The 12,264-nt window shown below is 32.9% G+C and overlaps 1 protein-coding gene across 1 annotated transcript; it reads right to left on the bottom strand.

Annotated features, from left to right (window-relative positions):
- Nucleotides 1–11,637: 11,637 nt before the first annotated feature.
- LOC106293851 (10 kDa chaperonin) lies at nt 11,638–12,264 on the bottom strand. The gene is made up of 3 exons (XM_013729487.1): nt 12,118–12,264; nt 11,908–12,047; nt 11,638–11,823 (listed from the first exon to the last, which is right to left on the bottom strand). The coding sequence occupies exons 1-3, from the start codon at nt 12,220–12,222 to the stop codon at nt 11,775–11,777; spliced, it is 294 nt and encodes a 97-aa protein (XP_013584941.1). The 5' UTR covers nt 12,223–12,264; the 3' UTR covers nt 11,638–11,774.

Below are 12,264 nucleotides of genomic sequence, written 5' to 3'. Positions count from 1 at the left end.
TATATGTTCACAAAGAAAATCACATTTTCAATACAAAAAGTTTAACTTAGAAATAAAGAGTCATTTCTACTTGTTCACATTACATACTAAAAACATTCAAAAACATCTCAAAATGTCATACACATTACACTGCAACAAAATAAATATAGACACCAATTTTTTTGTCCTCAAACCTCTAGTAAATGTCCAAGCTCGGTTCCAATTTAAGGCACAACCTATTTATTCTGCTCAGTGTACATGTGTACATTAACTTCAAAATGTACACGTGTATATTTACATATGTTCTTTAATGACAAGACCTAACGTGTACAATATACATATTATATTTTATCTGATATTTACACGTACACATATGTTTGAGATACATTTTAGATGTCTAACATATTGTAAAGTTGTGTACATTCGTTAGTGTATATGTGTACATTAAAGATTGGTGACGTACATGTGTACAACAAATATGGTAGTGTACATGTGTTCAACAAATATGGTAGTGTACACTAAATTAAGAGGTTATTTCTGCAATTTGCAAAGTTAAAAGCCAAATAGAAACTTCCAGAAGTTCAAGGACTCGTTCGTGTAATCATGGAAGGTTTGGTCGGTACAATTAAAAAGTGAGGAGTCAATTTGAAAGGGATACATTTGCAAATCAGAAACTTTTGGGGCAAAAATGAATATACTCAAAAATCAAGGGACCAAATGTGAAATAAAACCAAAAGTGGCCATTGTTGCTCATTGACTTTCGCGATGAACGAGAGCTGCGCCGGAGAAGCTCGAATCGGAACGAGTATTCTTGCAGCTCCGAGAAGGTGATCTGATGGTGATGATAAAAGAAGATCCACTGTATCCGATGTATCTCCGCTTCATCACATATCTGGGAAGCGAAAAGAGAGAAATCAGATAAGTTTGCATTGATTTTTTAGATCTGTAGATCTACAATAAAAAAAAGTTTGTTGATGATAAAGAAAATAAAAGAGAAGATGAAATTATGATGATAAAAATGAATGATTTGCAGAAAGGACTCTGATTTACAAAGTAAAAGAAAAAAAAAACCCAAATAAATTTTTTTAAAAGGAAGAAGAAAAACGAGATGATAATCAGATAGAGAGAGGAGATAGATAATGCAAGTTGCCAAGTGTGAGACCATTTTAGTCACATGATTTAACTTAGTTAACAACTTTTTGGTTTTAGTTACAAAAAACTACCTCAATAGCTGAAACTGCCTTATGTTGTAATAAAAACATAGAAACTGCCTCTGAGTGTTAATAACTCAAAGTTGTTAACTAAGTTAAATCATGTGACTAAAATGGTCCCACACTTGGCAACTTGCATTATCTATCTCCTCTCTCTATCTGATTATCATCTCGTTTTTCTTCTTCCTTTTAAAAAAAATTTTTGGCTTTTTTTTTTACTTTGTAAATCAGAGTCCTTTCTGCAAATCATTCCTTGTTGTACAAGTTAATTTGTGTACATGTGAATCAATGTACATGTGGATAATAATAAAATTGTGTATATGGTATAGTGTACACATCAAATGGCTTCAAAAGTTATAATTTCATTTGTTTTGTGCATTTTGTAAAACTTTAGTAATATGTTTATGATATTTTTACAGGTGATTACTTGTCTATTGCCTGAAAATATACATGCTGCATCATTACATGAGAGGTCTATGAATCAATGTACTATTGTACAAGTTAAATTGCGTACAAAAAAAGAAGTTAATTTGCGTACATGTGAATCAATGTACATGTGGATAATAATAAAATTGTGTATATGGTATAGTGTACACATCAAATGGCTTCAAAAGTTATAGTTTCATTTCTTTTGTGCATTTTGTAAAACCTTAGTAATATGTTTGTGATATTTTTACAAGTGATTACTTGTCTTTTGCCTTAATATGCGTATATATTTGAGAAAATCCTTCTTTCGGAAATGGAGAGAGTAGTTTGTAATTTTAGCTAAAATAAATATTTTGTACAGTGTGTACATATTAATCATTGCACAAGTTACATGGTGAACATATGAACGATGTACGTGTGGATAGTGAAATTTTGTGTACATAATGATTACATATGATTACATACATATATCGTTACAACTGCATACACAATAAATGAATAATACCCCATGGAAAAACATTGGTGCGCTTATTTGCATATAACAAAGGTTAAAATTGACATAAATAAGTTTGGGGTAAAATCAAAGGTCATTTTTGCAAATCCAAAAGTCTAAAGTCAAAAATGAAAAAGAAAATCTTGAAGGACCAAACGTGCAAAAACTAGAACCTTGACCATTGTTGTTCTGAAGCTTTCACTCTGTGACGGAGAGGACGACCCACAAGGATTCCAGACGGCCACAGCGGTAGATATGAGCGCAGCGAAGGTGATTCTTCGATGACTAAATGAGGCAGCAGAGTGGTGATTCGCTGTAGGATCTCGCCTACAGAGGATGTGGTCGTTTTTGATTTACAGCCGCTTCACACATGAGAGCTCGAACAATGACAGAGGGTGTGGCCGTTTGGTGCTCGCAGTATAGATCTGGCCCTAATTTAGCGGCTAGTGATTCGAAGACGACAATAAATTTTGTTATCGTTACACTTTGTTGCCGAAGAAGGTGATGAATTAAATAAAAAGAAATGCAACAAAACTTTTTTATCTTCAGCTTCTTCATCCACTTTTGCCATTAAAGCCATTATTTTCGTATCTTTCCTCAAGTTTTGCTGTCATTAAAGAGAGAAAGAAAATAAGATTAAAACTATGAGACCCATTTTGTTAGAAGAATAAGATTAGTTAGCTTGTAGTTAGGAAACTACTTTAGGAGCAAAAGCTGTCTTAAAATGTAATAAAAACTCATAAACTGTCCTATAGTGTAAATCACTCAACAACTTTTTGGTTTTAGTTACAAAAAACTACCTCAATAGCTGAAACTGACTTATATTGTAGTAAAAACATAGAAACTGCCTCTGAGTGTTAATAATTCTTGAGTTATACCAAGAGGCAATTTTAATTTTCTTATAACACAATAAGTCACTTTCAACTACCAGAACACTTTTTTGAAAGAATTACACTGCAAAACAGTTTTAGGCTTTTAATAACACTATAAGAGAGTTTATTCTCCTTAGACATTTTTTCTTCTTCCAGCACACGTTTCACTCTTCCCAATTAATGAATCAATTGAAATCTAACTAAAGTCTAACTAAATAATAAAATATTAACTTTGTTATTATTTTGTGTTCTTCTCTCTCTCTCTCTTCTTCCTCTTTCTTCTTCCAAACTTTCTATTTTTTTCTAAATTAAAATCTGATTCTTCGCATTATTTTTTCAAAAGAACTTGCATATAATTATTGTCTATGTTTCTTAATCTATCTTTTAAGATATGTCAAGACGTATCTTCTGATGACGGTGTAATAGTGACATTATATGATAACAACATCAATGGTAGAGACGTAATCGACTTTAGCGTTGCTACAGTGGAGACGTAGAAGATGGTGGAGACGTTGGCAAAGACGATGTGGAAGACCCATCATCCAACAGTGGAGATACAATTAACGTCACACACCTTTCTCATGTGTGGCATTATGCTTTGTTCTCTGTTGTGTTTCACCCACCGATCTCTGCCATCTCAACCACCATTCTTCGTCATCTCAACAACCATTCTTCGTCATCTGATATCGAACTCCGGTGTACATGTGGACATTGAACTATGATGTACATGTGGATATTGAATCTTGGTGGACATGTGGATATTGTACTCTAGTGTTTTGAGATGAATTGTGATGTACATGTATATATCTTGATACATGTATAGCTTTACACATGTAAATACCTTGATCCATTGTTAGCTTGATACATGTATAAACAAAGACTTCTCAAATTATAAAGCATCTTCTACAAAAATTTATCATTCCACCCACATGTGTACAAACTCACCACAAACATTGATGTGTTATTCATATCTCACATACAACTACTATTCTTTTGATTCACTTACATGTACACATGTACACCTCAGATTGTGTACAGAACCAAGTCGTATAGCCTCATATGTACACATCACGCAACCCCATGACCTTGTTTAGTTTCAGTGTATCCATCACACTCCATCAATTAAATATGTGTTCTAGTGTATAACTACATTTTAAATGGTTTTCTAAATGGTTTTCTAAATATAGAAAGAAACATTATTTTGTTTCGGTGTCCAGGAACGTAGGTTGTACACATGTACATGTTGTCCACAGTTATGATGTTTACATGTACACTAAATCTACATATATGTGGACATGTTTTTGGGTTATTTTGTTTTGGTGTCCACAAACCTATGTTGTACACATGTACATTAAGGTTTTGAATGGTAAAAGCAGTTCAAGCGGTGCAGATCAAGTAGATCATGCAAATCAAGCATAACAAGTGCAGATCAAGCAGATCATGCTGGAGAGATGCAGATCAAGCTGGAGAGATGCAGATCAAGCTGAACAAGTTACTTTTGAAGTTATGAATGGCAAAAACAGTTCAAAGATGCAGATCATATATTTAAAAAATAAAAATTACACCAAAATATCAAAACACATAATGAAAAATACATAAACAAAGTTAAAATAATTTAATGATTTGCCCATAACATATCTGCAATATTGTCTCTAATGTTTGTCATACGATCTTCATCAGCCATATTTGTTGTCTCCATGTCACTTATATCACTTTCAGAATCTTCGTTGCTAGTATTTGTATGTCTCATTTCTTCAACGAAATCTTCATCAAAGTAATTTAAAATTCTGATAAAATTATGCAATCCCATTGTAGCAGTTACCCCTCTTTTCTGGACTGCAATATCATATCTCGGAAAATCACTCAAAATCCTCAATTTCTTCTTTCAAACTCCAAATGTCCTTTCAATAACGAAACTCTAGAGATGCATGACGTCGATTAAACAGTTCTTGTTTATTCTTAGGAGGAGGACCATTGTTGAAATGAGACATGTGATATCTAATAATCTCATTCCGAGAAGATCTATAGGGAGCCAAAAAACCTTGCTTATTTGGATACCCAGAATCAACTACATAATACTTGTCTCCTGGAGGCAAAGGAAAGTCAGAATCACCGTCTTGTGCCATCGTGAGAACTGCTGTATCGTGACATGATCCGGGTGCTCCATTCCAAACATATGTAAACAATATATTGAGATCACATATCGCCATGATGTTAAATGATGTCCTATCATGTCGATTCCAATACATTCCTTGTAGTTCAGGCTTCACTTTAACACATACATGAACTCCATCCATAGCTCCTACAAATCCACTAAAATATGGCCAATATCTTCTGTCCATTTGCAGCCTTTCAGGAATTCGAAGTAGTTCTCGTCTTGTTGGAGTCTTAACATAATCACAAGCAAGTAACTCTGTCGCCCTAAGAACTTCAAAAAAAATTCTATTCACTATCTCTTGTGTCCGTCCAAATCGTAATCCAACATCTCTTTGAACTTCATTGTGCCCACAAATTCGCAAAAACATTGCCACACTTCTCTTCTTTGGTGCAAAGAGTATTGAGACTGTGATTGGACGTCATATAATATGAAACATCGTTGCATCACATCCCAAAGCTCCGGCGGCTTTCGTTTAAATGATTTTACGATCCTATCTACCTGTTAATAAGATTATGTAATTTTTATCCTACAAATATTATAGCTATGTTATTTATTAATATATTTTGGGTGTAAGAAATATTGTATGTACTTACTTCACGATCTTTCCACCATGAATCAGACGCGGATATCACAGATGTAATGGGATCAACCGAAATGCCCGTAGAATTTTTCATAAGATGCTTGTACTTCTTGTGTTTTTTTTTAGCTGATCAAGTTTTTCTTTGAAGAACCGGTAGTTTACGTTACAATTAAACGTTTGGTTGAACTTATGAATGAGAAACTCTCTACCAGCGGGTGTAGGATCTTTGAAACGGTAATCACCCACGACAATTGCTCGATCGTACAACTCAATAAATACCCGTTCTCGGTTACAAAACATGCTAACTGAAATATTTGACGTACAACTATAAAAATATTTATACAATATCTACCTCTTACTATTTTAATTATTATCTGATGTTCTACCAAGTCTAAAAATAATTTATAGTGGACACATTAATTTAAATATAAACTAAAAAAGAGTGTTAGCCCTAGTGTAAAAAAAAAAAAAATTAGAGGAGAGTTTTATTCTTTGATAATGGTATCGTGATTGTAGTGAGAATAATGAAAACAGATGTTGTTATTTATAGAAGTAAAATAAAAATTTTCAGTTAATTTAATAAATCAGAAAAGAAAGTATTGGGTTAGAAAAAGAAGCAATCATTGATCAGCTCCAAAAACAGAGTGAACTGCAGGACATGCAGGAGACCTGCATTTAAGCAGAAAAAGACAAAAAAGCTGTATCCATGCAGTTGTCCTGCTTTTTAAGTTTGGAGTATAAAAAATCGTGATTGGCAATTAAATATCTTTAAAAAGCAGTTGCAGATGGTCCGTCTCTCTCCTGCTTCCCCATTCACACTCTAAATTCATATGTTTTCCAGAGTTATGATGTTTACATGTACACTAAATCTACATAGAAAGAAAGAAAGCATGATTCATCAATCAGAAAGCCACGGTTATGAGCCCAAAACCCAGAAAAAACAAGTTTTAATATTCAAATCAATGAATAGTTAATTTTGAAATAGCCATGTGAAGTTAAGATAAATGAATCACCTTTAATTACTTAGGAAGAAAGAAAGCATGATTCATCAATCAGAAAGAACTAGAGATATAGTTGAGCAAAAAAAGAACTAGAGACATGAAAAGCAGAGGAGACATATACATGATTCACCTTAGGGATGGTAATGAGTTTTAAGAATCTAAGGATTGGACGGAAATTCTAGCGGAACTGTGTGACTCATAATTTACTGGATTTTTTTTAATAATTGACTTATCTAGGTTGGGAGAAGAAAACCGATGGAAAAAAAATCAAAAGATCTAAGATTTATGTTTTGGAAGAGTTGAAGAACGAGTTTCTAAAATCAATTTTCTGTTAGAAAGGAAAGAAAGAACGTGATTAACATAGAAGAAAGTCAGGAGAGAGAAAATGATAGGTCTTACTGGTTAGAAAAATGTAACTTTGGTTTGGTCTTAGTTGAGTACATCAAGGTAAACAACCAAAATAAACTACCCTAGTAGCTGAAACTGTCCTATGATGTAATAAAAACTTGGAAACTGTCCTATAGTGTAAAACACTCCACTTTTGTCTAACTTTTTTTTTTCGTTACGTTTACTAATTGAAACCAAAACAAGCTATAACTACTAGGTCTCACTTCTTCGCACTCCTTTCCATGTTTTCTCTTTTCTCAAAATTAATTTTTTTTTTCACAAATCAAATAAAAAATTGAAATTTGCAGAGCGAGTTTATCACGTGAAAAGAATTGATCTTTAGTAACAAAATATAGACAATTCCTCCCATGATTTCAAACAAGAATTTCTTCTATGATGAACAACCGTTCATGAAAATAGAACAAAAAGAGAAACAAGATCATTTTTGGAGTGGTAAAAAACCTTGTGGTTTCTTCTCCAATGAACAACCGTCGTTTCTTCTCCAACTGAAACTCCATTGTCGGCGACCTCAAACCCTAAGCTCCATTCCGACATAGCTCTACCGCTATCCACGTCAAGATCAAATCGTCTCCTCCTCGCCATGGTCATCATGCTCGGGACCAGAGTTGTGGACGTTGGAATCGTCGTCACTTTAGTCGCAGATCGAAGAGAAAGCTTCACTGGAGAAACAATGGTCAAGTTTTGGTTATTTACACATATGGTCCTCCAAATCTTGTTTATTCTCAAATTTGGCTCAAAATTCTATTATGTTCACGAATATTTCCCAAAACTTTTAATTGTGAAATCCAGACCAAGCAAATATTCTGATTTTGCAACATTGGTCCATGCCATTTTGCTTCATTTCGTTGATGCCTCAGATGTTTCTGATTGGAAAATAAATCCTTTTGATTTGGTCCCATAATTCATATGTTCACACTGATAAATTGTCTATGCTACTTTGTACACAAAATATCATTGATGTTGTCCATAATAGAAGCAAACATAAAACTCCAAAAGAATATCAATGATTTTGGGTGTCCATGTGGACACTAGCTATATTATAGATGACCGGTATAAATGATTTAAATAAAGTTTCATTTTTATCCTATATACTTGAGCAATGTCTACATGTACACATGTGATTTATCTTATTTATTTTTCTGAGCAACTATACTAAAAACTATTAAAATCATCATCATAACTTGATCAATGTATAAATAAATCGATGTACATATTTTTTGCTCTAAGTTGGAAGACCTACATGTTTCATGTTTATGTGTACGAGGATAGTGAAATTATATGGTGTTCATGTATTGTTGTACAAGTTAATTTGTGTACATGTGAATCAATGTACATGTGGATAATAATAAAATTGTGTATATGGTATAGTGTACACATCAAATGGCTTCAAAAGTTATAATTTCATTTGTTTTGTGCATTTTGTAAAACTTTAGTAATATGTTTATGATATTTTTACAGGTGATTACTTGTCTATTGCCTGAAAATATACATGCTGCATCATTACATGAGAGGTCTATGAATCAATGTACTATTGTACAAGTTAAATTGCGTACAAAAAAAGAAGTTAATTTGCGTACATGTGAATCAATGTACATGTGGATAATAAAAAAAATCCATACATGTGAATCAATGTACATGTGGACAATAAAAAAATTGTGTACGTGGTATAGTATACACATCAAATGACTTCAAAAGTTATAGTTTCATTTCTTTTGTGCATTTTGTAAAACCTTAGTAATATGTTTGTGATATTTTTACAAGTGATTACTTGTCTTTTGCCTTAATATGCGTATATATTTGAGAAAATCCTTCTTTCGGAAATGGAGAGAGTAGTTTGTAATTTTAGCTAAAATAAATATTTTGTACAGTGTGTACATATTAATCATTGCACAAGTTACATGGTGTACATATGAACGATGAACGTGTGGATAGTGAAATTTTGTGTACATAATGATTACATATGATTACATACATATATCGTTACAACTGCATACACAATAAATGAATAATACCCCATGGAAAAACATTGGTGTGCTTATTTGCATATAACAAAGGTTAAAATTGACATAAATAAGTTTGGGGTAAAATCAAAGGTCATTTTTGCAAATCCAAAAGTCTAAAGTCAAAAATGAAAAAGAAAATCTTGAAGGACCAAACGTGCAAAAACTAGAACCTTGACCATTGTTGTTCTGAAGCTTTCACTCTGTGACGGAGAGGACGACCCACAAGGATTCCAGACGGCCACATCGGTAGATATGAGCGCAGCGGAGGTGATTCTTCGATGACTAAATGAGGCAGCGGAGTGGTGATTCGCCGTAGGAGCTCGCCTACAGAGGATGTGGTCATTTTTGATTTACAGCCGCTTCACACATGAGAGCTCGAGCAATGACAGAGGGTGTGGCCGTTTGGTGCTCGCAGTGTAGATCTGGCCCTAATTTAGCGGCTAGTGATTCGAAGACGACAATAAATTTTGTTATCGTTACACTTTGTTGCCGAAGAAGGTGATGAATTAAATAAAAAGAAATGCAACAAAACTTTTTTATCTTCAGCTTCTTCATCCACTTTTGCCATTAAAGCTTTATTTTCGTATCTTTCTTCAAGTTTTGCTGTCATTAAAGAGAGAAAGAAAATAAGATTAAAAACTATGGGACCCATTTTGTTAGAAGAATAAGATTAGTTAACTTGTAGTTAGGAAACTATTTTAGGAGCAAAAACTGTCTTAAAATGTAATAAAAACTCATAAACTGTCCTATAGTGTAAATCACTCTAGAAAAAAATCTGAACACAAAGGTGTATGCAAACTCTCTAGCTGGAGGTGAAATCGCATCGCATCTATACATACCTCTAGGGGAAAGTTGAAGAAGTACCAGGATAGGTAGATTCAAAGACGGCTAAGTGGGAGACAAACGGTGCGACCGCCCCAGATTTAATCCAATGTCCTCATATTTCTTAATAGCTAAGGACACGGTTTAAGAAATATATATATGTAGTTCTATTTTAAAATAAATATAAAGGCCGTAAAAGTATTATATATATATATATATATATATATATATATATATATGTATATTTGTTTCCATCAATATATATATATGTATATTTGTTTCCATCAGAAAAATTATCAAATGTTACTTATTATACTTGTTTTTTAAAAAATAATTATGAAAACTGTAAATCGATATCTATTAGAAGTCATGACTTAATTCATGTGCGATTTTTTAATTTGGACCACTCCTTAGAAAGTTGTTAAAATTAATTTTTGTATAAATATTTAAATTATTTGAATTATTCTAAGACAAACAAATCAAATAGATATTCCTATATTTACTCTAAAATTATATCTGAATAAAATCTTTTTATATTTTTTTTTACAATATAAATATAAATATATATAACATTTTTTATTAAAATAAACCTTTTAAATATTTAAGTAATTTCGTGTTTGTTTAACATAGATGTATATTCATTTTCACTTAAAAAAAACTTTTAAATATTTAGTTAATGTCGTGTTTATTTTAAAATTAAATTTATATTTATTTTAACTAAAACGAAATTTTAAAATATCTAACTAATATTCTAATTATAACTAAACACATGTACATTTTTGTATTAATCTGCGATATTAATTTAATATATTTTTTTTCAATAATTTTTTTGATCTTTCACCAATAAAATTTTTCAATTTAAAATTTTGTATCACATTATTTAAAATATGAAAAATTTAAAACAAATAAATTAAATTATTACATGCGGACTACAAAATTGTTGTGTATTAAAATGTTATATTAAACAATTAGTAATATGGTAAATATTACAATTAATCATGTAAAACAAATAATTATGTGTGTAAAAATAAAATAATCACCCGCACGGTCGAGATCTAGTTATGTTTAAGGGTCCAAAAAAACATTTGCACTAAGGGCAACATTATAGGTGGTCCCTTAAGCTGGGCCCTTAAGCGTAGGGTCCCTTAACTTTTAACTAAAAACGCTAAGGGACTTCTCTAAAGTCCGTGAAATTCTTGAGCTGGCCCTGGGTAGATTACACAATGATCGCCACAACGACAGCTAGGTTCCACCTTTCTATTAACTCATCTCCATATTCGTCTTCTTCAGAAAATTTATCCAGTTAGATTCAGTTATGGTTTGTCAAGTGTCTCTAAAGGGATCTGGGAATTGAAAACCAAAGTTATGAATGGCTAAAAGAAGCTTAAAGGATCCAGATCTCAACACAGATCATAACGTACACATGATGTCTTCTTTGATAGGAGGTGCTCTGTTCATAGCTGAAGATTTCTTCACGCTGGTTGGCACCTCGTGGAAGCCATTGGAGTTGGAACATGTAAAAAGCTTCTTGACTACTGGATTAGATTTCCAAATGTTCCAAGGAACCTTTCCATTTTCGGAACAGACCAAATAGTTTATCTATTACTCCTAATCAGCCGACATTACTAGAAGCATTGTAGACGGTTATGTCCTACGTAAGAACTAGATGGATATTGTATGATCATGAAATGAAAATTATTTGCCAACATTGATTCATCAATTCATAAAATTGATCCAAAAGTCGAAACCGATGAAAAATTGCAGAAAACATAACAGAGAGCAATCATCAACTCAAATCTCTCTCTCTCTAGTCTCAACACATCAATCATGAAGAGTAGCCATGAGATCTTCATCCCTATACAAAAGAAACCTGCAAACGAGACGAAACACACAGTGAAAATCATTAAAACTAAACTCTCAGAGGAATAACATCGAACAGGTTAAGAACATATACTCTTTCTCTCCGAGCTTCACTTGAGTACCACCGAACTTAGGCAAAAGAACACTGTCTCCTTCCTTAACCGAAACCGGAATCAGATTCCCGGTTCTGTCTCTCGCTCCAGGACCAACTGCTATCACCCTCCCCGAATTCAACTGCGTTCATTCAAATCCATCAAATTTTATGTTTTTCAATGAGCGGATCGGATCAAGAGAGGCTCTTTACCTGAGAAGATGTTTCCGGTAGGAGAATGCCGGAGACGGTCTTCGACGGTTGAAGAATCTTCTCAACCAACACACGGTTTAACGTCGGGATCAATCGCTTCGCCATTTTTCTCTTACGACGACGGAGATGGAATCAAGCTCCGTAAGA

This window comes from Brassica oleracea, chromosome C5 (genome assembly GCF_000695525.1).
Source record: "Brassica oleracea var. oleracea cultivar TO1000 chromosome C5, BOL, whole genome shotgun sequence".
Classification (NCBI taxonomy): Eukaryota; Viridiplantae; Streptophyta; class Magnoliopsida; order Brassicales; family Brassicaceae; genus Brassica; species Brassica oleracea.
This window is presented reverse-complemented; position numbering and strand designations above follow the sequence as displayed.